Source organism: Beta vulgaris, chromosome 6 (genome assembly GCF_026745355.1).
Source record: "Beta vulgaris subsp. vulgaris cultivar EL10 chromosome 6, EL10.2, whole genome shotgun sequence".
NCBI lineage: Eukaryota > Viridiplantae > Streptophyta > Magnoliopsida > Caryophyllales > Amaranthaceae > Beta > Beta vulgaris.
In genome coordinates this window covers 67532005-67558209 of record NC_079207.1, presented here as the reverse complement: position 1 = coordinate 67558209, position 26205 = coordinate 67532005, and the positions used below count along the sequence as shown (strand labels likewise).

Below are 26205 nucleotides of genomic sequence, written 5' to 3'. Positions count from 1 at the left end.
AACCAGGATTCTATGGCAATATCAATAACTTAACCATTTAACTACATCCGGTTTTCCTTTTAAATGCTTGGATTCAAGGATGCAAATTTGAGAAACTCTTCATCACCTTGAAGTATAAACAATACATCTTCATCCAATGTCACCCATGCTTCAATCCCCTCTCCATCTTTGCAATCTATCAGAAAGATGTTATTCTTGTAAGGATACTCAGCAGTGCTAACCCACATAGGGTTTCCCCAACCAAAATCTACTTGATACACAGGATACTTGCACCAGCTGCTAATTTTGTAAGCGTCGTTCATGCTATGTTCACTGCCGTTGTTTTCTGACGCAGCTGCCATCAAAAGCCAATCTTTCCCTTCCACATTTTTAGCAAAGTCACATAATTTCACAAGACCTTCCCTCATTTGGGTTGCCAATCTTTCTAGGCTGATGTCTTCGTTGTCTTTGATCATCACTGGGAAGTACCAAACTATGTTGCCCATGGAATTCCTTACCGACGGTGGGACCATTCTAGAACGCATGTTTACTGTTTGTGCCAATACATATGACTTTACCAAGCCAAAGGACCGGATTTTAGTTGCTTGAATGATGGAGTTAAATATAAGTGATGTTACAACCTCAACACGAGTTGGGTTGTGTAGGGAATTTGAGTTGGAGACTATGGTGGCCTTGAGCTCTGATATTTTTGTTGGATGGAATACATATCTTCTTGTAACGACATTGGATTTCACAAATTCAAGCTCCGGGATGACAAATTCATCATTAGGAGGGAATATTGATGTTGTGTTGAACAAAGGGCAGATTGACTCCCCAGACTTTCGGGCTTGGGAAGCCCAATCATTGAGGAAAGTAAATATGGTACAAGCATCTGCAATTTTGTGTGAAATGCATATGCCAATGGAGAGACCCCCACAATCAAAGTAACTAAGTTGGACAGCCAAAACACTCGAATTCCTTGAGCTCTTCCATTGCTTTTCATCAGGAAAGAGCACATCCAAGGCCTCAAGTTTTGGAAAAGTGAGGATGTCAACTAGATTGTTCTTAGCCTGGGCTTCTATGAAAAGAGAACCCTCGTCATCACAATCAATATAAGAACCATCTTTGATTCTTCCTGCAAATGGGTAGTAATAAGTTAAGGTTTCTGAGAGTGAGCTCTTTAGTTGTGAAGATAAGTCAGCGCGTTTTTGAGGTGTCGTAGGGGCTTCATAGAACAAGAGGATCGGAACATAAATGCTAGGAGAGAGTTGATCTAAACTTGAGAGTCTGTATAATTTACAGTGAGACGGGGTTGGTTTGGAGGGTTTGATGGCCTCCTTGGAGATGATCTCTACTTCCATATTCGTAACTTTCTTGTATTTACATCTTTCTCGTCTTATGGTTTTTGAGGGATCAATGTTGAAGCAGTGGCCATATCTCTACATATATGTAAGGCCAGGCTGTGTTTTTATGGTGAACTGAAGCAGCTTGCTTGCATGACCTTTTTTTAATAACTAGCAGTAGCAGTCAGATTTCTGGGAAAAATGGGTTGAAGATGATCACACGCTTTTAAATTTCTACGGATATGCAGCTGAAGTTCTTAAGTTTGAAAAGTGTGAATCCTTGAAGCCAAAATTAAAGGAGGAAAAAAAGACATAAGAAGTAAACAGAACGCTAGATCTTGCATGAAGTATATAGAACCTAAAGTTGTCTTAAATGTGACAAATTGGTCGTTAAGATTGGGTTTTGATTTGAGATATACTCGGATAATATAGTCATTTAATTTGGCTTCGATCTAAGTCATATTCGGGTCGATTATCATTTTGCAAATTGAAGTAATATTGGTTATATTAATTGAACTTCAATTTAAGCCATATTTGGATTTGAGTTTGTCTTGTAAGAGACCGCCTATTTTTAAACTAAAACTAGTATTTGGGCCCGAGCGTTGTCCCGGGTTGGTATTGTGTTTCTGAACTTGATGTCCATTTCATTCCCATCAAATATATATAGGAAAACTCAACATTAAAAGGTATAAATATAATAATATGGACACTTAAAGCATGATTACAAGTTGATTGAGATGGTAATTGTGTCATGTATAATAGCAAGAGGTCACGTGTTCAAATCATGTTGCAAGCTAATTTTACTTTTGTTAATTATGTAGACAAATTGGTCAATTCTAGTCGAGTGATAGAGGTGTCATATGACGTATATACATTGTCATGCACGCTTTTTAATATATTTGTATAGATTAGGCAATGAAGTAACCGAGTACATGCCATTTTAACTAAATAGTTTATATTCAATTACAATTTGAAACTTTTAAGATGAATGAGGCATGAGGGTCACCTTATTAGATATTACCAATTTAAACATAATGATTAAAACTAAAAGAATTGACCAATGGTAAAAATGAGTTAAAGCCAATAAATTATAGATTCACCAACCTTATACAAAACTAAACCATGCTTTCAACCAAGGATGTCTTGGCCTAGTGGTTAAGATTGAGGTATTGTGAACGATAGGTCACAGGTTCGAATCCCCCCTCCCCTTCTTTGTACTTTGTACCGCCTTTTGGCTCATATGGATAAAAAAAAATAAAAAAAAAACTAAACCATGCTTTCACAATTATAATAAATACTTTGGTTAAGTTTTAAGTACAACTTATTATTGGTTTTACATCACCATGTTAGCAATGTAAAATCATAAGTTGGATCATCAAATATTAATCTTCTCTCAACTTGTTTTAACAACTCTTGTTCACTCTGAATCTCTATAACACTTGGATTTGATGAAGCAAATTGAAGTAGGTTTAAATCATGCTCAAATATAGCCATATCATCTTCATTTAAAGTCACCCAAGCTTCTATTCCACCACCTTCTTTAGTTTCACTCAAAGCAAAAGTGTTTTTGTACCCCAAACTTACCAAGCTTTGCCATGCTGGTTTACCCCAACCAAAATCAGCATCATATAATCCATCTCCACATGTGCTAAGACACTTGAAGAATTCAACATCATCTCTTCTTAGTAGGCTTCCTGCCTCTTTGAATAGCTCTTGGATCACTACGTATGCATCGTTTCCTTGCAGCTTCTTCGCGTAGTTGTTGATGGCCTCGGTTTTCCCCTGCCTTTGCTTTGTTACTAGATCTTCCAAGTGCATTATGTGATCACTATTCTCCTCCATCTTTGCTATGTAATACCCGACTAGGTTTCCGATACTAGTATCTGGCAAGGGTGGCAAGGTCCTTCGGCGAATGTTCATGGATTGGGACATCACTGATAGTGCTTGAGAACCCGAGTTTGCTCTTGATGCCTTAACAAAGATGAGGGAAAACATGAAGTTCATGTTAGAAGAGTGTGTATAGAGTTTTTGGCAGGTGTTTATGTATACCTTCCACAGCTTTATTAGACAATATATACTATTTAGTTTGAGATAATATTTCCAAGGATATTAACGAGCCGAATCAAGCACAATCGAGTTTGGCGTTGCTCAGCTTTGCTCGTAATACTTGCATTTAGACTCAAGCTTTTCCACCCTTGAAATTTTCAACTTCAACTTATCCTATACCCCAATTTGAGTTAGAAAATTATGTTCTAATATTTTCCTAAGCAAGTTTTTGATATCTTTAATTTGAACTTCTTAACAGTATGGTAAACATCTCTATCATTAATATAAAGTGGCTGTGAAATATTTCAATAATCAATCCTACTCGCAAAAGTCGAACTTAGCTATGCTCGACTCATGAAAATTTCGAGCCAAACTACAATGTGATTCACAAGCCATCTATAATAATCCGAATAACGCCTACAGTTATACATTGGAAAATAAAGTGACTTTAGCAAAGATGTATACTTGTAAAGTTAGCTAACTTCATAATAGGGTCATGGCCTAATGGTTAGGTGTAAATCCCATCTTCCATGTTTATATGTATCTTCATTGCCTGTACTGGTGAAACACTGAAATGATCTAACAATAATAATCTTACCTTAGTTGCACATTGCCATAGAAGGGATGAGACAGCCTCGACTCGAGTAGGCTTAGGCACTTCCTTACTTGCAACCTTATCCTTGAGCTTGACAATCTTTGATCCATCAAAGACAAACCTCCTTGTGGTTGTTCTATCCTTGTCTAGCTTCAACGCGTGTTGCTTGATTGAGGAGTCCATTGGAGGGAACAAAGAGGAAGCAACGTACTCCGGAACAACCTCATCACCTAACCCGGAGGCCATAGAGGACCACCCCTTCATGAATGTAGAAGCTGTCCCACCATCTGTGATCTTATGGGACCAACAAATCCCAAGTGCCATTCCTCCACACTCAAATGTATTAGTTTGAACATGAACCAAGTGATCCATGCTCTTATTAGACTCAATATCAACAGGAAGGAATTGTTTGAGGGCATTAGCGTTGGGAAGTCTAAGGAAATCGTTTAAACAAGTGTTAATAACCTTAGCTTCAAAAAACTCAACACCGGCATCATTGCAATCAATTGAGACATGATCCTTAATCCTACCCGCGAAGGGGTAGAAACGATTAAGGAACGGAGAAAGGGATCGCTTTAGGTGGTTAACACGATAACTTGTCGCGGCTTTTATGTTACTAATGTCTTGCATAGGGTAGAAGAACACCATGGGTGCATACAATGAAGGAGCAAGTTGGTCTAAGAGGGAAAATTTGAAGTTCCTAAGGTGAGGAGGAGTAATTGAGGATGGTTTTATGTAGTCCCTAGTTACTCTTGCAACCTTCATCAATGTGGCTAGTTTGTTGCACCCCATTGTTGTTATTTGCGTTAATGAGAATTATTTGCAACCTAAATGTCACACTTCTATATAAAGAGCAAATTCTTGCGTAGATCTAGAACAAGAAATTCAATGATACCAAAAAAAACACATGGATTTGCAAGATATTGTTCAGACAGATTTGGTGTATATTATTAGACGACCACATCGCATGAAATTTCTGTGATTTTTCCTTGGTGGGGGCAAAACTATGACCTTTCGTTTCATACCATAGCTAACAAGTAACATACAATTAGTTGGATGTTTGGTATATGATTAACATAGATGTTAATATTTTCAAGGTTTTATTTATTAATTATATAATGTGAGGAGAGACATTTCTCCCAAATATTTGATGGAGCCGTATATAATTACGCTCTTATTATTGATCTATACACAAGAAAAAGAGCATGAACTAAAGATATATTTCCTCCGTTTCTTTTTACTTGCAACAGTTTGACTTTTACACTATTCACCAACTCTATTTAATTTATGTCTGGTGATTTATAGCTAAGGAAAAATATATTTATGTGAGATCTTGTTGGATTCGTATGAATGTATATTTTTCGAATATATACTTTTTATAATTTTTATTTATCGGTTATTAAACTTATTGATGGTTGAAATTATGCATTGGCAAGCGTGAAAATCAAATTGTTGCAAGTAAAAAGAAACAGAGGTATTAACTTTAAACATATTCTTGAGCCCAAAAAAGTATTTACATTAAAAAAAATAGAGAATGAGTCACATACATAATAGATACACAAATTATTAGAATACGCGGTCTAATTTTAACATAAAATTAGACGAACTTAATAATAAATTTTTCTAACAAGCCCATTCTATTTCACTCTAACCTAACACTATTCTAGGTATCCCTTCTTTTCTCTTTTCTTTGTTTTCCTGATTCTCGAACTACAACAGACAATTTCAAAAAATAACTCGGTAATCTTACGAAACGGATTTAACTAGTCACTAAATGGATTAAACTATTCACTGAACGAGTTAAGAATATCATTACTGAATCGATTAAATTGGTCAACGAAATTTTTGTCATCACTATCTTTAAATCGATTCAATAATGATAGAATATCTTTAAATATGAGAGTTGGATCATATGACAAAAATTTGTGATTATAAGGCAATAGGTTTTTATTTTACCAATCAAGCGACAAGGTTTTTGTTACACACAAGAAAGAAAATAAAGCAATAGGCTCAATTTAGTTTTTGGTTAATTTCAATTTATCGTTTATGTGGTTTTTCCTAGTTTGTAATTCAGATACTTAATTAATGTTTATTCCATTAATGTAAAAAAAAAAATATATCAAAATCACCAATATTAGTTATGCAACAATATCGATTAATGACACGTAGTATCTTCGAGAAAAATCTTGCTTAGTAAGAAGTAGCAAGGCCTTATGTGAAAGTAATATTGCTTTGAGATTTCACGAAAGTTACATTGAGAAAAAAAAAATGGTAGATTTGCATTGCTGTAGAAGAGATTATGAAAACAACCCTTTGGTAAATCCTTTACTTCATTTGTTTATTATCAGGAAGAAGGGAATTGAAGATTCAGCCATGCAGATCTACTCAAGTAAATAAGCGATCAACGGTTTAATTAGATATCGATTTTATTGAAAAGTAGATTTGATCCGAATCAAGTCAAAAGAAGCACATTTTTATGTATCTAATCTATCTTAAGATATTAGATTAATTAGTTTTGAGACAAACTTTTGATATATATACATCTTTTGTTGTTCATTAGTTACAATATTTCAAGAGCTAATAAAACGGCTTTTAGCTCTCGAGTGTATGATCTAACATAAAGCTCTCGAGTGTATGATCTAACATAAAGTGTTTAACGCAATTTGGACCACCAAACACAAAATAAACTTGCATTTACAAGTTCTTTTTATAATACCTCAACTTCATTTAATTTAAACATACAAAAAATATTGCAGGAAAGAATCAAAGTTGACCTAATCGGTTGGAAGCTAGCGTTCATCGCTACAAGAGGAGTTGAATACTAGCCCTAACTGGTAAGGAAACTTCATCTTATCATTAGAAAAAATAAAACTTGCATGACACGCATCAAATGTTGAGTGCAGAATCTACGTTGAGTAATTGAAGACTGTGTCTCATTATTGTTTTACAACGGGAACATCTGAGTTGTGTATCATTTACAGTAATAGTGGCCAAAGGCCATGACATAAGGACTAGTCATCAACGACATCCATCAGGGTCACCTGCGCTTGGTTTAGAAACCCCGTTCGGCTTTCTTTCAGTCTATAAAGGCCGAGCCATAGGCATCATTCAATGTCCACGACACGACCTATGCCCCTTGCAAACCAAGCTAACAAGGCCTGATCTCGAACATTAGGTCTAGCCACAAACTCATTGGTGGTTTCTAGTTCTAGACCCAGAAGCCTAAACCAAAACCAGGTTCTAAGAGAAAACCTGCCATCAGCTCTGCTCAACGCACCATAAACTAAATTTACTTCCTTCGTAACATAATAACTGCAACAAATGAATATTTTATACCTCACAGATAATATCCATCTGTTGCAATTATTATGTTACGGAGGATGTACACTATTTCTGGGTAAGTTGGCTTAGAGCGCATCAAGTTGACTCGACCTGCTTGACCCAGCCTATCAAGGCACCAAATTTGGCTGGGCCATTTTTGAGACGCAGCCTAGCCTGAATTTTTAAGAAAAATTGCCAACCCGGAATGTAGCCAGGCCCAATATGTCAGGTCAAAACAAGCCACCAAATTCATGCTGTTTCAAGGCAGTTTGGCGCACTGGTTCCTGAGTCCACGCCACCGATAGTCCTTTCAGGTTTTGTCTAGTTAAAACGTTGCCAAACCCCCGATAGAAGATCTGACTTCTCGGCGAAATCAGGCATTCACAATTGAGCCTGAATGATCTCCTAAGTTCTCTACACAATGAGACAGCAGTGGAATGAGCCTGAACCATCCTAAGTTTTAGACAGAACACCCCAGCCTGCATAACAGACTATCAGGTGACTAGGAGAGTTTCAGCAGGAAGGATGAGTGAAATATAAAAGTATCTTACAGAAATCAGCATCACCACCTCAATACATCGAGAACGACCTCCACTTCTCTAATAAGTTGATAAATATGTAAATAGTTGTCTATCCACCAACCACCCTAAATCATATCATACTAGAAAAGTCCTGACCACAAACCAGTACTTATCCAATAATATAACTACTGCTCAAATGAGTCCAAAAGTCTACCAAGTAAACAATCAATGTCAAAGTGTCACTAACCAAGTCATGATAAAAAGGATGCAAATTTTAAGTATCAACAATCTCGTCGAAGCCAATACATTTGCTAACTTAGCTCATGAGGTTTTCAAGACTGCACTTCAACAATTGCTAAGCTTCTTGAGGCTGCACTCTTGGCCTTTAAGACCGGGGAGATTTTTTTTTTTCGAGGGGGGGGGGGTGATGACAGCAAACTAATGGGCTTAAATCACATCATCAACCTAAGATAGAGGCTCTCGCATCTAGCAGGTGTTTACAGCAGCATAAGCAATACAACTTTAGGTAGTTATATACTATACTGTGCTTCTTTGATTAACTTATACTAAAAGCATGGAAAGTAGATGTTTCAGGAGAATGAAAAACTGTGGAGCTGTGGATTGACAAGAAAATACAGGAAGCGCAACTTCAACAAGATAACTACTTCCCACAAATGGAGGAAATTACTTACCTAGTCCAACCTAGGTAGTGGAACTAGCTGCGGGAAATCTTACTTCCCATGATCAACCAAACAACTTGAATGACTCCGTAGGAGTTGAAAATACATGGGAAACAAAATTTCCTCAAAAGTATCACCTGTTATGTTCAACCATACGACCAATGAAATTCTAAAGGACAGTCAAGCAACACATAAATGTATATATGAATAATATATTGAACATTAGATATTGGGTACCATTGACTAGCTCCGTTCACAATATTAGGTACTAATTATAATAGAAGAATAACAAACTCGTTCTCGCTGCAACCCCCTCCCCCTCTTTTGCTCTCTTTGGGACAAGAAACAACAGATCTTAAAAGGAATCTTCTGTTTCGCTACTACTCTTCCCTCTCAAAGGGAGAATCAAGACAAACCCATGGAGTAGAAAGACGGAAGAAAAGTCGGTCTTTCTAGCAATCAGCAGGTTTCCATACTTTCAAGACCCAAACGAGTAGAAAAGTTGAAGGAGAAAGCTCAACATAACACTGACGAGGGGCCTAGAGGGATTTGTTTGTGCAAACATGTTTAGCACGTGCAACTTCTGTATACCACTATCTAATGTCCCTTGTGAAATTATACACACTTAAAATCTGAGTCAAAGGCTGAAGTGAGCAAATATATTCTATGAAAGTCTAAGAAAGTTTTCTAATAAACAAAAACAATTTGCAAGTTCTCAAAATTACACATATAAGCTGAAAATCATACCAAATGATGGGATCCTCCTAAAAATTGTCAAGAACATACACATATGTATACTGCATACACTAGGGAGGTGGAGTAACCTCAACTAGCACAATTTAATAATAGCTAATACAAACCCCCCACAAAGCAAAGTACCTGGAATTCGTAGCTCCTCTGTGTATACCATGGCAACAATCAGTCAACCAGACCATCAGAAAAGTCTGCAACTTGATATATCTCCATTACACTTTTGGTCCCGGATAGCTGTTAACTCATATAGCATCTTTCAGCAGAGCAACTGGGGAAATCGGCCCTCACAATCCCCACACCAGAAAAATTGGAAGGAGGGAACTGGCAGTGATCCAGCATTTTTTGGCAGGAAATCATCATATCAACCAAAATACCCTGAATCACCAATAATTGAACTACAAGCCAGCATGTCCTATACACTAGCTTGCAACTGTTTGACTTTGAACAGCTGTGTTTTGAGGAGCTAAAGGCATTTCAGTAGTTTGAGATTGGGTTATAATGATCTCTTCTAAGCGCTTCCATATAGCTTCTTGTTTTTCTTTTCGTTCTTTCTCCTTAGCTTCATCTTCCTCAAACTTCCGTAGGCACTCCTCGAATAGCTCAGGGTCCACGTCCGAGAATATCTTCCGCACATTCTGGGTCAAGCTCTGGACAGCCTGATTCCAGTGGGTCCTACAATTTCTCTCCAGCGCAGGGAAGATGATAGGAAGTATAGCTTTGCGATTTTGCTTAATCAAGTTTTCTACATGATCGTTACTCCATAAATACAAAGCCCGCTCTGCCACCTACCAAAACAACACATATTTGATCAAAAAGATAGATTGAAAGAGGCAAAACTCACACCACTAGGAGGATATCAGATATTAGGATGATCCCGTGTCACATGCAACTCTGATTAAATAGCTTTAACATGTTCTTGGGCAATGTCCAGTCACAAGAGTCACTTCTACATTATTGACAATTAGTCTAGAGGAAATATTGAGATGCCACTGACTAGAAAGTACTAGCCCCAAAAGTTTTTCATTGTTTTTCTTCCGGGCAAAGGAGATTATGATTATGGAAACACGACAGTAATATAAATAATGCTTATAGTTAAAAATTTGGATCAATGTTCCACAGCCACATAAGAGTCTCTGTGACAGATGCATCACAACTAAAGAACAATATATAGATAATGGTACTTTGACATTTGATTGTTTAAACAGATCTATGAAAGGAAAACATCTTATTCCATATCTCTACCTCCCAACCTCCTATTATCATCCTACTTAGAAGCATCAGAAATCATCCCCGCTTTCCTCCTTTAAATTTGGCGGGGTGGGGGAGGGAGATGATTTGGAAGACCACCTATCTTTAAACTTTCTAAAGACCTCAAAAGTATAGAATGAACAAGGTAGAATGTGCATGCCACTCACGAACAATCATTACCCACAGATAAAAATTGCAACTGAGTGGGATTGGTGATAAGATTAATATTGAGTAATAGCAATTACCTGAAAGTGGGAGCTGCTCAAGCAACGAGCAATACGCCGAAATAGTGGCACCATACAACGCTGGAATTCAGGCAGCTGGGTTGCTTCCAAAACCTCCTCCAGCTCACTGAGGAACATAACTTCCTTAGAACTGTTTGTGATTGGCCAGTACTTCAATAGACCCCTAATTAAAGTATCTGCAAGCTTACTGTCTTTCTCCACGAACTGAGTGATGCAATAAGATAATTGTTGATGGTACATAGGCAAGCACTTTGGTTTGTGGAGGGGAATGAGGACACGGACAAGGAATAATTTGTGCTCCTCCTTAAGAGGTAAAGCAAACCCATTGATGATACTGCCCAAAACTTCCAAAAGCTCAGCAATACCATTAAACTTCTCTGTTTCAAAGACGAAACGAAAAAAAATGTTGTTTATTGATTTTCTAATAAATGGGCGATGCACCATAAACTTGCCATAGATCCGATGAAGTATTGTTTTCAAATACTCTCTCTCTCTTGGATCTTCTGAATCGAAAAGATCTAACAACCTCAGAATAAAACCGTGATCAATATACCTCTTGGCCAGCTTTGTCTCCGTCTCAGGTGATGCTATAAACCTTAAGAAGAGCTCATATACAATCTGCAAGTGAGGCCATGCAGGATCCATTGAAGGCTCTTCCTCTTCCATATCATGACCCTCTACAGTCTTATTTTCACGCGGCTGAGCAGCAGGTGCTCTGAACAAGTTTGTGGCCACCATCTTAATAACTTCTTGCGTGGCATTTTCCAAAAATCTACCATTAGCTAAGCTAATATAATCGACGAGCTCAAGTAATGTCTGTCTCTTGATCTCCTTTTCTTTCAGATTCTTTGTGGGGTCAGTGAAATCAAAAACATGACAGCACAAATGAAGCTTTTTTATAAACAAGTTCTGCTTCTCAGAGATTGGAATATCCCTAAAACTAGGCAATGCCTCAAATGGATTGGTAACAAAGCCGTCATTTGCATTTGAATCCTCTGCCTGAGATAATTTATTTCCATGACTCAAATCCGAATTTGAAGGTGGATGGACACCTTGGTGAGGCACATCTTTTCCATTTCCTGATTTATGGCCACCTGAATCACTAGTCTTGGTACCAGATAAAACACTTGAAGAGAGACCATCGCGGGCGTCAGCCGACTTAGATGGCTTCTTTGGAAGCCTACCCAAAATCTGCTTAATCATATCTTTATTCTTTACAATTAACAATATGTATGAGAGTATTCCTCTTCAACCTTAAAGGGTATCCAAAAACAACCTCCTCCAAAGAACAGAATTAAATATCATCACCAACACCAAATCAACAACCTTATATAGTTCAATCAAACAAGAAAAGCCCAATTCCAGAAATTCTCATCTGTACAGAATTTGACAGAGCTTCCCTAGCACTGATGAACAGCAACAAACACCCTCTAACAATGACCTTTTTATAGTCCCAAATCAACAAAAATACAATATTAGATTCTACAAAAACCCAAAAAAAAAAAAAAATTAACAATATAGAAACCTGGATCAGAAAAACAAAATACAAAATTTCAAAAGTACAAACACTGTACAAAAACCTAGATCAGAAGGAAACAAATTAACTATAACACCAATAGCAATATTTCACCACCAATAGCTGACATTTTTCTCAACCTACCAATAATATCAATATAAATTTACAAGCTTTTGACTTCTAATTAAACACCCAGAAAAAATTAAAATCCCCCTTTCAACAAAGAGGGAAAATCCAGATTCATCACCTAACAACACCCAAAAAAAAAAGGGCCCAAAAAGTGACCTTTCAACAAAAATAACCAAATGGGGAATGACAAATTGAAAAATTTACCTCCTTAATAGTCCAATTAAAACCACTGGTGAAGTAACTGAAAAGATCTGGGTATGATCTGAAACATCAAAACAGCATTTTTGTCAGAAATTTAGGAAAAGTAAATGGGAAAAAGAATTACCCAGAAAAATATAGAAAGACAGAAAAAAAAAATGAGTTGAATTTTAGATAGAACATTGAATAAAGATATGTTTTTTTTGGGGTGAAAATCAAATAAAGAAATGGGGAATTTGAAGCAGCTTACTGAAGCAAAACAAGAAGTAAAGTGATCCAGCAGAAAAGAAAAAAAAGGGGTTAAATTTGAAGTTTGTGAAGTTGGGGTTTTTTCAGAGGAGAAATAGAGAAGAGAGAGAAAGAGAAAGACACAATATGCTGACCAGAGCAACCCCTCAGATATGGACTCGCTTGTGGATTAAACATTACTCTAATCCTAAATTCCAAATCCTCTTTCTCTCTCTTTTTATCTGCTCTATATTTTTCGAAGCACACAAAAAAAAAGTGATGATAATGTATTAATGTACACAACGTGTAGATGGTGCATACGCTTGATATTCATCGTATGTACGGTGCTCATTATATAGACGTTTGTATGATATATATGCTTGAGATTTAAAGGGGCAGGGGGTGTCTAACTTGTAATGAGCCTTTGTGTGAGGGTCCTGTGCGAAGATAGTCCAGAGGAATTCTTCTTACCAATTTTTTTAAAAAAAATACATCGATAGCGAAATGGTATAAAATTACTTCCTACATCTATGATAGGATCGAATAATCAATTGATAAGGATTAGAAATACAACCTTTGTAGCATGAATTTCATATTGTACGAAAGCTCCAAAGCTCACTTGTTGCTCCTCAGGGTGCGGTTTTCCAGGATATTCTTCAATTAAATATTATAGTGTGTGACTTTATGAAATCAATATATTTTAGTTATAGGTCCAATCTTTTGTTGTCCGTTTATTTTCTAACAAGTATATATGATTACGATCTTACTTATTACTCATGGAATCTTGACCAATTTCTCTAAGGTCAATGAAACAAGATATATTTCAAATCTTGGATCATATAGATAATAACCAAAGTGCAAAACTCTCTATATATATAAAAATAAAAGTAATTTGATTAAATTTTAAGAAGATCAAGACTATAGTGTGACTTCTACACAATTGTATATTAGTGGCATTTTAATTGCACATTGTCATTTGATTTGCAAATTCCATCTCATAGATAGAAGACGTTTGGTAAATGGTACTTCAATGACTTTTTTATTGGCTTTTGGCGTTTTAATATGATCAAACAACCAATAAATGTTTGATATGATTTTTTGCTTTTCAGCCAAAAAGCCAATTTCAGAAGCTTTTTCTATTGTATTCGTTCCGCACTAACACAACCAACACTGAGAACTAATTTACCAGATACTTTTATAAATTGTCAATAATCAAACTGCCAATATAAATAAAAATAATCGGTCGAACCAGCCAAATAGAACAACCAGGAGTCAATTGCCAAAAAACCCATTAGTCAGCAGTTTCTCTTCATGCTACCCCTCATATACAAGAAAAGGTACATATTCAATTTTTAAAAAGGTGCATAACATTTGCTTAATTACCCTTTCCTAAAAATTATGGGTCCATCACAATTATAGAGTTGCTACACTTTCAGGCTAGCCTACTCCAATGGGTCATTAGTATGTCTGAGAAAAAGTAGTGCACCTTAAATTAGCTCTTCTGGAAAGCAATTTTTGACAGTAAAGTAGTTAATTAAGGAATGTTTGGTTAATTTGAATACTATCAAACAAACCAACTTTCAAACTAGCCATAATTATATAAATCCAAACCAGGAATATCACAACTGTACAAAGTTCCAACTGCTGCAAATTGCAGAAAATTCTAAATCTTATGCATTCCCTTAATCTTTTGAATTAATATATCTACCCATACTTTAAACCCTAGGTAAATCTAACTACATAGTTTTAGAAATAAGAACATAGACTACAAACATTGGCTAACGTGTTTTCTTTGTTTCCTCTCTGACTTTTGGCCAGGAATAAAGGAGGGTACTAACAAAGGAAATCAATGAACACCCAAGAAACTCCACCTCCAGAACTCTGTTATCATCATCAGTTAATGAAATACGCGTCCAAAAAAATCCGGGGCGCCCACCCAAATTATGACAAAGATCGATCTTTAGCTTAAAGACCGGAAGTGGTACGAGCTGGTAAAATGAGGGGGACAAGCACAGGTTCAGCAGTTTTTGCTTTTTCAGCAGCAATTTCTTCTAATCTTTTCCAAGTTGCTTCACGTTTTGCTCGTACTTCATCTTCCTTAGATTCATCTTCCTGGAACTTGAGTAAACACTCCTCGAAAAGCTCGGGATCGAGATCGGAGAAAATCTTACGCACGTTGAGAGTCAGGCTGTGAACGGCCTGGTTCCAGTGATTTCTTGCATTCTTCTCCAATGCAGGGAAGACAATAGGTAGAATAACTTTGCAGTTTTGTTTGATCAAATTTTCAATGTGATCATTGTTCCAGAGGAACAAAGATCTCTCTGCAACCTGAATAACAATTACAGAAAAGAAAAGGGAATCAAAGGCTTATCCTCGTGGAATGCAGACAATTAAATCTAACAATATGATGTACAACTAAATATTGAAGGAAAACCATGCTTCTTACATTTGAGTTCCCCATACAGATATCAATAACATGGCAAGCACTGGATTACTCTTTTTTAAAATAAGAAACTTAATTTAGTGTAGGGTGCATTCTCTTCACCTGAATTTTGCTAACCTTTTCTGAACTAAATTCATTCGAACTTATTGTAACTTATCCTGAAACTTATTTTATTTGAGGTGAAGGGAACGCACCCGATTACATGTCCAAGTGGCCCTTCATCAAGCACATCAAAGTGATATTATCCTTTAATACTATTCCCAACAAGCAAAGCTGCCTTGAAAGAACTGAAAACAATGACCATTATGCTTCGTTGTTCCACAAAACCGCCCATCTATTCTGACCTATTTTACTCAAACTCAGGTATGTGTGTCGGACATGAGTATCTGTCCAAGTATCCAACTAGTCAATCTAATGAAATATTCCCCAGGATTTTTGCCAAAATGTAGTTTCAAAGTATCCAAGATCCGAAACGGATATTTAAGGTAAAATGAAGAGTGTGAGTAACATATTCCAACACCCCCTTCCAAAGCACACCATCCAACTAGTCAACTTTAAGAAAAATCTTCATAATTTTGGTCCAAAATGAAGTATGGAAGTGACAAGGATCCGACACAGGAATTTGAGGTGATCAAGATGAAGAGTTTGAGAAACATATACCAACATCCCCTTCCAAATCACAGCATCCCCCACCCCCGGGGAAAAAAGGAACCAACTCCAAAGAGGCAAAGACCAGCCAAGTGACACAGCTAGTCACCACAAGAATGATAGATAACCTTATAAAGTGATTCATATAAAAGATATTTCAACTTCCAATTACACTTCCAGCCTAAGCACCAACCGACCCCAGGTGTCTTTGCAGATAGTATTGTGAAGGAGTTGTTCAGGAAACAATACATCTGAATCCCCACCTCCCAAAAACCTCTTTACTAGAGATACTAAATTAGTAATGCAATATGGAATGGATCGTCAGACAGGGATATTAGAGATTCCTAGAGAAAACTTCAACCTCCACAACTTATCAGCGGTCTTGAACACAAGAACGTTCCAACTAAAAGAATTGCAAGCACAACACGGAAAAACTAAACATGGAGGCTGAATACTCAAAGCTACATAAAAATAATGAGACAGAAGGTTTTGTCCAGAATCTCTGAAAATATGGAGACCGTCATCCCTTCGGAAGTGGTGAAATTTAAGAACTATTAAAAAAGGTCATCATCATATATGACCACCAAAACAGGAACCTTCACAAAATGAACACTATCATCACTCATACTCGGTGTTTCTTGGTTTCCATGTCCAGCACTAAAAAAGGCCATATAAGTATCTAATTGATAACTAGCAAGTACTAGATCCATTATTACGACGCCAAAGGGGCATATACGTAGAAAGGAGGTCCATGAACATACAAAGACCAAGAGATCCTCAAAAATAATAAAGTTATAAACATGAAGCATTTATCTCTCTTCAATATAACAGCCGCAGGAAATAGACTCCAGGAATATAGAGAAAACTATGTTTGTCATCGAAGTTTCTTACAAATTCACTACCTGTAGAGGTCTAAGTGGACTGGAAAAGTCTAGAATCCAAATCAAACTTGTCAGGTTAGATTGTAGTGAAAAAGATTTGGGCTGGATTTGGACTCAAATTTTTCATGGCCAAAATATTTCATACTGGAATTGGAATCAGCCTTTTGGAGTCCAAAGTCCAGTCCTAAGTCCAAAAGACTATTTTAAAAGAGTTGTGCATCTGTATATATATGCTCCATAACTGAAGCATCATAGAAAACAATAAGATTAAGATGTTATTAATATAAATTTGTGGTACTTATAATTTACATAATGATGTAATTAGTTTTTACCACCTACGTTATTTCTTTTAAAAAATTATTGGGCCAAAACGGTTTTAAATTCTTTTGATAAACAAAAAGGTTCTATTGGCTCTAGACAGAAAAATAAAATTCTCAATTTGGACAAGACTGGGTTGGATTTGGTCTCAAGAATTTTGTTCGGCTTGGACTGAACTAGGCTTGTAAAAAGTTCAAACTAGATCTCAAATCAAATATCCGAGTCCAAAATATTTTGGACAAGACTCCATCCAATCAACACCCTAGCCAAGATACTAGCTACAGCACTTAATTTGAGCTTCTTTTCATCCTTCTCCGAGCCATTGACACATCAGTTAAACCAAATAATCACAAACACAATAGGAAATCAATCTCAAAACTAAAAGTAAGGATACTCCCAGAGACAATGCATACTGATGTAGCCAATCAACCTTAATTACTAGAGAAAAAATATCAGAAGACCATCCTCTTCAGTAAATCCATAAGTAAGAATTTTCCTGTCAGAATTCAAGGCAGCACCTGGCATAACTACCTTTTGACATTCTCTCTGCATATCGTTAGAAGGAATATTTCAAGGGGGGTGAATGGAAGCTTAAGTACATCTAGAAATATCTATTTCCAGAGTACTAAGTAATTACGCAATTGCCTTAGAAGGGAAATTAGCTGATGGTTATATATAGCCAGAGAATGGGATGTATCAAGCACGACTAATGAAATATATATCTTCCTTGCTCCCCAAAAACTCTCTAAAAACCTTCAACAATTAGCTATATTTCTTCGAAATTTCTCTTCTTCAATTGGAATATTCCCAAAGAATAGCTGCCAATGTCGATCTCCTTTGGGAGATCAGAGTGGAAATGTCTTATTTATATAAGAAACATCATAATATCACCAATTGCCAAAGCAGCAATACTTATTCATTCAAAACCTTATATTCAGCTAAGCAGCAAAGCTTTTGAAAGCAGATATAAGCACAGAAACAATTCCTCCAGAGAGAGAGCAATCAAAAATTATCAATTAGATATATCAGCAACCAAAGACACCCCTTGACTGTTCTACCTAACTCATATCAGGGCCCATTGTTCTGTAAATAAACTATCTGAGGCAGATTTCAGAGCTTGACCAGTACCCATAATTAGTACAGGGCGATATTAAGTTGGTCATTGTCCTATGATTAAGCTATTTAGTGTTGGCGATTAGAGTTTGAGCAGTGATTCTACAGAATCCATCAAGAATGAAGTTTTCTCTTCAAAGAGTGGGCCTAACGATACCATATTACCATCATAACCCGCCCATGGAACAAATTAGACCAATTTTAATGCTCACATGGTCCTCGAGATAGAGCATTTGATCCTCAACAGCAATGTCAATCAAACACATTAGCAAGCATCTTATGGGAGAAATTTCATCTCTTCCCTAAGCAAATCCAACTATGTCAGCTACCACATACCCACCTTAAAATTACAATTTAAAAAGCCACAATATTAAGAATAGCACTTACATCCCTCAAAGCAAACCAACGTAAAGTCCGAGAAACTTCAGGAAATCTAAGAGAGTTAAAAGCACAAACCAAGAAGAAAACATCAACACAAATACTCAAGCATACAAAACTAAAGCCTTCAGAAAAGTCACCAAGTTTCATTCTCGATTACAACTACACTCTAAAGAACTTATGCAACCTTACCCCCAATGTCTCTAAATAATTCATACAACCTTATCCTAAAAAATAGACGCAAGCTATATCACCTCAATTCAACTTTTAACTATTTGTCTTGAATGAAGAGACCCATTGTGACATGCAGTCCTCCATCATATCAGAAGATGAGTACAGGAAACTTGTGATAAATAAGACAACAACAAATAGGTCTATAACTAACGGAACATCCCTTTATATTTTTTTCTTCCTGTCACACTTATGATGTCAAATTTTAATCTTGAGAACTATTTTCATTTATAGGATATGTCAATTGTGGTATAAAAATAGGATACCGACAATGTGGTATCGACTATATGGTTAATCCACAAGCAACCTGGTATCAACAAATGCAAAGATTAAGATGCAAGAATATACAATTCAAATCAAAATCCACTAATGTCACTATTACTACAACGCCTCTGTAAGAGACTCTAACTAGAGAACCAGAGGTGGGAGGGTGAGTTTGATCTCATAGCTTCACCTCTATGATAACAGAAAGAATGTCACTGTTAAACCCTTAATCTGCAACTGGCACATATTTTGCAATCAAAATTAAACAGAATTCTAAGATCAGAACCATATTATTGACAGTCAAACTACTTTATGACACACCTAAGCAAATGTTTAAAAAAATAAACTATATGATCACTTAGTTAAACAGTGATTGAGATGTGAGGAGATAAGACAGAGAAACAAGACTCAATACCTGGAAATGCGAACTGTTCAAGCAGCGGGCAATTTGACGAAACAAAGGCACCACACATCGTTGGAATTCTGGCAGTTGCGTTGCTTCCAAGACTTCTTCCAACTCACTCAAGAACATCACTTCTTTTGAACTATTGGTGATTGGCCAATACTTCAATAGACCTCTAATTACAGAATCAGCAAGCTTGCAATCTTTCTCAACAAACTGCGTAATGCAGTAAGATAATTGTTGGTGATACATAGGCAAGCACCTCGGTTTATGGAGAGGTATTAGTGCCCTAACAAGAAAGAGCTTGTGCTCCTCTTTCAATGGCAGAGCAAAACCGTTAATGATGCTACCAAGTATCTCCAGAAGTTCAGCAATCCCATTGTGTTTCTCAGTCTCAAACATAAACTGATAAAATATATTGTTAATTGCCTTCCTGATATATGGGCGGTGTACCATAAACTTTCCATATATGCGATGAAGAATTGTCTTCAGATATTCTCTTTCCCGAGGATCTTCAGAATCAAATAGATCTAACAACTTCAACACAAAGGAATGATCAACATACCTCTTGGCTAATTTAGCATCAGTCTCAGGAGATGCCACAAATCTCAACAAGAACTCATACACTATCTGCAAATGAGGCCATGATGCATCCATTAACGGCTCCTCATCTTCAACATCAAAAGCCTCTATAACTTTGTTCTCTCTTGGCTGAGTGGCAAGAGACCTAAACAAGTTCACAGAGACCATCTTTATGATATCCTGCATTACATTTTCTGAAAACTTCCCATTCGCCGAAGAGATATAATCTACCAGTTCTAACAATGTCTGTCTCTTTACCTCCTTTTCTCTCAGATTCTTTGTTGGATCATGGAAATCAAACAGAACACAGCACATGTGTAACTTTCTGATAAACAAACTCTGCTTCTCTGAGCTTGGAACATCCCTAAAACTTGGCAATGCTTCATAAGAAGACAACATAAGCCCATTCATCATTGAATCCACAGTTCTAGATACCTTCTTCCCTTGATTCTGCCCTGCACTTGAAGCTCCATTAGCACCCAGATTGTGCTGATTACTAGACTTGTTAGACCCTACATCACTCTTCCTGACACTGCTGGATGCATTTGAACCAGCACCAGAAACACTTTTATGTTCTCGATTTTCGGACGATTTTGAGGATTTCCGGGGAATCTTACTAAGTATTTGCTTAAACATTGCTCACTTAAGCACAAAATAGTAGATTCCAACCTCTTGGAAGCTAATCAATAACAAAAAACAACCAAACTCTAAAACTAGCCAATTCCACCAAACACTAGTTAGAATTACAGCAAAAAGTAACTATACAGTCCTTTCTCCCACTCAAAACCAAGTTTACTCATCAAAATCAGTCAATCAAACAAAACCCATATGACTAATTCCACATCTAAACAAAATTACCATTTTGATTAACACTTAACACCAAAATATTATACTCACCCAGATGCCAATCCAAGCTCAAATAGCACCCAATAACATGCAAAATCTCTTCTTTCAACTGTATAATTATACCTTAAAATAAGGGGGGTAAAATAACCCCCTTATGACATGAGAAAGAAAATTACCTTCACAATTTGTAGCCAAAATCTATTTCAGAAGTACCCAGAAAACTCACCATTCACCAAAACCCTAGTGCTTCATTTCTTGAACTTGCTTTTGTGATTTTGCCCAGAAAAAAATTGTGCCCTCAAAAATCAAAATTCTTCACTTTTTTTTTTTGGGTTTCACAAGAACAAAGAGCAGCAAAGATTCAATCTTTTGGGGGGACCTAATTCAAAAACAAAGAGGAAAAAGAAACCCAGGACGTGTAAATCCACTATGAATAAGCGATGAGAAAATGACACTGCTTAAAATATTTTATAAAATCTAAAAAATAAGGGTTACTTTTTCTTCTACTTCCTGTTCTTCTTCCTACTTTAAATAATAAAAAGATTGATTTTTTAAATTTTCACAATCAAAATTGTTATTTTATGATATGGTATGGTACAAGAGTACTTCAAATATAACATAAAGAAAAGGTGAAATTTTTCAGAAAAACAAAATGACCCAATTGGCACATGCTTGTGTAATATGTAGGGTGAGTTCCAATAAAGGGAAATTAATAATTGACAAAGAAAGAAAATAAAAAGTACCCACAAAAGAAAAAATAAAACCCAGATGAAATTTCAAATCAAATATATGGGGGCCTGTTTTTTTTTTTTTTTTTTAACTAGGAGATTTTAGATCAAAAATTACATAAAGTTGAAGGATGAGAGAGAATTTTGTGTACAATATATGCCTGATCACCCCAAGAGGCAAGAGCTTGGTTTTATGCTTTTGTTTGTAGAATTTTATTTTGTTGTTTTATGCACTTGTTTGTAGAATTCTACAATGTAGTATTTGATGTTGTCTTCCCTTGGAAATTTTGACTACATCCAATACTTGGGTTGACGATTTCCAATCATGGTGTGGATGACTGAGTTTACATGGGTTAAGTCAGATGTGGTCAATGAAATAGAACTTTGCAATAGCCCAACAAGGAAGAGCCAAAACATCTCCAAACACTTGAAAGCCAATTTGGGATTGATTGTTAGCAAGAAAGTTTGGGTTTGAAATTGTAAGTTGTGCATTGATAGTGCGGATTAGAAGAGAAGAATAGATGGCCGGTTGGGCTAGTTTAATAAGGTTCGGGTGGATTGGATGGTCGGCTTCTTGAAGGAGTTCTAGAGTTGATATTCAAGTTTTGTTGAGTGGTTGGGTGAATAGTACCAGTGGCGAGCGTGAATAGTGTCTCATAGGGCGCTCCCCTCTCTTCTTTTCGTGGAGCTCGTTTTTAACTTGTTTTGTTCCAAACATTTGTAAGGTCGGATTTATATGCTTCATATAAAGGTTTCTTATAACAGTAGAACCCTAAGATTCATATCGCTAGCATAAGATATGACTCTTGTCTCTTTACTTCTTTTTCTCCCTCTATCATAATCTTTTTCCTCCACTGAAGATTAATAAAAAGCTCTTAAAATCCCTTGTAGATTAGGTACAATAACTCACATTGACCGAATAACGTAAATTCTTGTGTCTTTTGCCTCTCTTTATTGATTTCAAAGTAATTAATATCTCATTGTTGATTTGTTTCGCACTAATTAAGCATAAATCACAACTTAATTCTTTTGTATATGACTCAACAAATGATTTTCACCTAAATCTATAATTGCCAGAGGTTAGATACATCTAACATTTTGGTGGCATGAGCATATAATTATATGCAGACGACGTATAAATTCCATGTATATGAGTAACACTCATGTTATGTATTATACACTCTAGTGATAGGATGCACGCTCAACAATGGAGAGGCTTATTAAACTAACTAGAAAAAAAACAATTAATTCTACTCCTTTATATAAACTATTAAAAGGAGGCCATAATGCTTTTTTTTTATCTTTACAAAAGACTAAGGGCCTGTTCTCTTCGGCATAAAACAGCTGAACTGAACTGAAATGAACTTATTGGAGCTGAACTGAACTGAACTGAACTTATCAGAGCTGAACTGAACTGAACTGAATTGAATTGAATGGAATTGAATTAATTAAATTAAATTAAATTGAAATAAACTGAATGTAATAAATATATAAATAATATTTTAAACAATAATAATATAAATATTAAATAATTATTATAATGATAAGTAATAATAATAATAGTATTTTGGATATTTTTAAATGATAGTTATTAATAAATAATATTAATAATCATAAATTAATAATAATAATAATAATAATAATTAATGATAATAATGATAATTAATAATAATTATTTTATATTATTTGTATTAATATATTAATACTTGATGATGATATATAATAACAATAATATCTAAGAAGTAAATTAATATTACTATTTTAATAATTAGATTTAATAATATAAAAATATTTAGTAATAAAAATAATGATTGGGTTGGACCGTAAAAATTACATCATAAACCGTCTTGACGCGATTTGATTGGTTTATGGGCTAAAAAAAGTGGGTTTATTTGTGCTTTGACCTAATAATAATAGTAATAATAATGAGTAAAGCTATAATAAACAAAATAATATATAGAAGCAATAATAATAATAATAATAATAATAATAATAATAATAATAATAATAATAATAATAATACTTAATAGTAATGATATATATTTAAATAATAATAATAATAATAATGATAATAAAAAAAAATAAGAGTAATTAGTAAAATAAATTATACCAACATAATAATAATAATATTTAACAAAATGGTTATAAAAGAATGGAGCTGAACTGAACTGATCTGAACTGAACTGATTAGAGCTGAACTGAACTGAACTGAACTGATTAGAGCTGAATTGGACTGATTAGAGCTGAACTGAACTGAACTGAACTGAACTGATTAGAGCTGAACTGAACTGAATTGAACTGAACTGAAAATAAGCTGGGGAGAACATGCCCTAAGAATAAGACAAACCATAATATCTACTGACAATTGTATATTCTAATAATCTAACACTCTAAGGGCCTGTTCTCCCCAGCTTATTTTCAGTTCAGTTCAGTTCAATTCAGTTCAATTCAGTTCAGTTCAATTCAGTTCAGTTCAGATCAGTTCAGTTCAGTTCAGACCAGTTCAGTTCAGTTCAGCTCTTGACAATACTTTTACTCTCACATATCACTATTCATTTCAGTTCAATTCAGTTCAGTTCAGTTCAGTTCAGTTCAATTCAGTTCAGTTCAATTCAGTTCAGTTCAATTCAGTTCAGTTCAGTTCAATTCAGTTCAGTTCAGCCGTTTTTTGCCGAAGAGAACAAGCCCTAAAATGGTACGTATACGATGATTTATTTTAACTTTCGTACCCTTTTAATAAGTTTTATTTTCTCATTTAAAATTTTTTATAGTCTAAAATGTTACATTGAGATATATGATGACTTCTTATTCAAAAGCTATTACCTTGCATGTTTCCTAAAGACTTATAAGCTAATATCAGCATCTAATATCAGCTAGTTTGTCATTCTAATTGCCCTAAGATGATGATTCTTACAGAGATAAATAGGTTACAGTTTTGCATTGAAAATTTTAATACAAACACAACTCATTTATTATCAATTAAACTATTTTATTAGTTGTTGACATCCCCGTTTCTGAGATTTTGGAGGCTCAAGGACAAGCCTACGTATTAGGGCCATGATTGAGTCCAACTAGACGGTTCGGCAACGTCGTTTGATACCACCCGCATGTTTAGCTTTCCCATTTTCCCATGAAAAGTCGATTGTGTCTCCTATCCGGAGACCGCGGTCATTGACGAAAACTTTCCAACCCACCCGAAGCTACCGTCTACACGCTATTAGTAGACGTGGCCGGATGACATAGGAAATCAAGTAGTTTTTCTTACAGCCCCGTTTCTGAGATTTTGGAGGCTCAAGGGCAAGCCTACATATTAGGGTCCTGATTGAGTCCAAGTTTTTTGAATGTTTTATTTTTCGGTCTAGACCGAAAAATAAACAATTTTTTGGTCCGGAATTTTTGAAAGAGACGTTAAGATAAGGAGATAAGTACTTGATCATTTAATATGTCAATCGAAAACCCAAAAAAAGAAATTGACAAGATGCAACAACCATCCATTATATAAGGACCAAATTAAAGGCGGAAAAATTTAACCTACACCGAAATAAAGTGATAGAAAATAATTGCAACTTATATTAGATAATATCAAAATTTTATTAAAAATGGATTAAGGGTCTGTTCTTTTTAATCAATTTGCTTTGCACTATTTTTAATAAAATATTATGAACTAATCTAAACATATTCAGAACAAAAAAAACAATAGCGGTAAAATTAAATTTATCATTTTATTACTTCGATTCATTATGCAGTTCTACAATATACGAATATCAAAATTTTATATTAAATGAAAATACAAGTGGGAGTATACAAGAATGAACGTTTTTACAATTCGCAAAATTTTGGGTCAAGAAGCTATACGATCTTCGTTTTATGTAGACCCAGATATGCATGATCGGCTAATATGGCCGAATCTTTCTCAAGAACATCAAAGTATAAGCCATCAGCATACTATACCTGGAGTTGATCCTGTTTATAATAAAAACTATCTGATGTCGTATGTAATCCGGCCACGAACGACAGGGGTTAGGAGGTGGCTTCGACGGAGGTGGAAAACATTCGTCAATGACCGCCGTCTCCGGATCGGAGACGCGGTGGATTTTTCGTGGGAAGATGCTAAACTCAACATGCGGGTGGTAGTCAATCTTTCTCTTTCTGCCACTCACATAAACCCAAACTACAACAATGGACGACCGTGTTATAATTGTTAGAATGGTGTTGTCGGCAGCATTTGCAGTTTTGCAGTGATCTTTTCTTTTCCATTTTTTTCTATTTTTCCTTTTATTCTCTCTTACCTATACTTATTTGGGTTATGTGTTTTGGGCCCTGGGCACCTGCCCCTCTCGCCCATGCCCAAATACGGCCATGTTTTGTTATAATGGGAATCAAGTCCTGGTACATCAAACGAAGCACGATCATGGCATAAAATTTGTTGTTATTAAGAGAGATTGGGCCCAATGAGTCGATCGTGCATATCCGGGTCGACCTAGAAGGAAGATCTTATGGCTTCTTGAGACAAAATTCTACGAATAATAACACGGTCCATTTGCGATTTAAACAAACAACTGAAATCA

General features: G+C 35.6%; 4 protein-coding genes across 6 annotated transcripts; all 4 read right to left on the bottom strand.

Moving 5' to 3' along the window:
• Nucleotides 1-59: 59 nt before the first annotated feature.
• Nucleotides 60-1370, bottom strand: LOC104897649 (stemmadenine O-acetyltransferase). Its single transcript, XM_010684585.3, has one exon. The coding sequence runs from the start codon at nucleotides 1338-1340 to the stop codon at nucleotides 60-62; it is 1281 nt and encodes a 426-aa protein (XP_010682887.2). The 5' UTR covers nucleotides 1341-1370.
• Nucleotides 1371-2527: 1157 nt separating this feature from the next.
• LOC104897717 (BAHD acyltransferase At5g47980) lies at nucleotides 2528-5299 on the bottom strand. Its single transcript, XM_010684654.4, has 2 exons — nucleotides 3967-5299; nucleotides 2528-3293 (listed from the first exon to the last, which is right to left on the bottom strand). The coding sequence occupies exons 1-2, from the start codon at nucleotides 4753-4755 to the stop codon at nucleotides 2661-2663; spliced, it is 1422 nt and encodes a 473-aa protein (XP_010682956.2). The 5' UTR covers nucleotides 4756-5299; the 3' UTR covers nucleotides 2528-2660.
• A 3819-nt stretch (nucleotides 5300-9118) lies between these two features.
• On the bottom strand, nucleotides 9119-13024 carry LOC104897648 (serine/threonine protein phosphatase 2A 57 kDa regulatory subunit B' theta isoform). 3 transcript variants are annotated; one of them, XM_010684584.4, is made up of 4 exons: nucleotides 12825-13024; nucleotides 12581-12638; nucleotides 10732-12213; nucleotides 9119-10023 (listed from the first exon to the last, which is right to left on the bottom strand). In XM_010684584.4, the coding sequence occupies exons 3-4, from the start codon at nucleotides 11932-11934 to the stop codon at nucleotides 9658-9660; spliced, it is 1569 nt and encodes a 522-aa protein (XP_010682886.2). In that variant the 5' UTR covers nucleotides 11935-12213; nucleotides 12581-12638; nucleotides 12825-13024; the 3' UTR covers nucleotides 9119-9657. The 3 variants fall into 3 exon arrangements, with proteins under 3 accessions (XP_010682886.2, XP_010682885.2, XP_048502081.1); XM_010684583.4 differs by having other exon boundaries at nucleotides 10732-12172; XM_048646124.2 differs by having other exon boundaries at nucleotides 10732-12172; nucleotides 12958-12981.
• Nucleotides 13025-14380: 1356 nt separating this feature from the next.
• Nucleotides 14381-21686, bottom strand: LOC104897647 (serine/threonine protein phosphatase 2A 57 kDa regulatory subunit B' theta isoform). Its single transcript, XM_010684581.4, has 2 exons — nucleotides 19494-21686; nucleotides 14381-15130 (listed from the first exon to the last, which is right to left on the bottom strand). The coding sequence occupies exons 1-2, from the start codon at nucleotides 20697-20699 to the stop codon at nucleotides 14768-14770; spliced, it is 1569 nt and encodes a 522-aa protein (XP_010682883.1). The 5' UTR covers nucleotides 20700-21686; the 3' UTR covers nucleotides 14381-14767.
• Between the last annotated feature and the right edge of the window lie 4519 nt (nucleotides 21687-26205).

Bases quoted from the DNA above. Each gene is read 5' to 3' on its own strand.
- LOC104897649 (XM_010684585.3), bottom strand. From the start codon at position 1,340: ATGGAAGTAGAGATCATCTCCAAGGAGGCCATCAAACCCTCCAAACCA.
- LOC104897717 (XM_010684654.4), bottom strand. From the start codon at position 4,755: ATGGGGTGCAACAAACTAGCCACATTGATGAAGGTTGCAAGAGTAACT. The intron at 3,294-3,966 runs GTAAGATTATTA...ATCTTTGTTAAG, and splicing joins TATGGCAATGTGCAACTAAG to GCATCAAGAGCAAACTCGGG.
- LOC104897648 (XM_010684584.4), bottom strand. From the start codon at position 11,934: ATGATTAAGCAGATTTTGGGTAGGCTTCCAAAGAAGCCATCTAAGTCG. The intron at 10,024-10,731 runs GTAATTGCTATT...TTGTTTTGGTAG, and splicing joins TGAGCAGCTCCCACTTTCAG to GTGGCAGAGCGGGCTTTGTA.
- LOC104897647 (XM_010684581.4), bottom strand. From the start codon at position 20,699: ATGTTTAAGCAAATACTTAGTAAGATTCCCCGGAAATCCTCAAAATCG. The intron at 15,131-19,493 runs GTATTGAGTCTT...ATTGTTATTCAG, and splicing joins TGAACAGTTCGCATTTCCAG to GTTGCAGAGAGATCTTTGTT.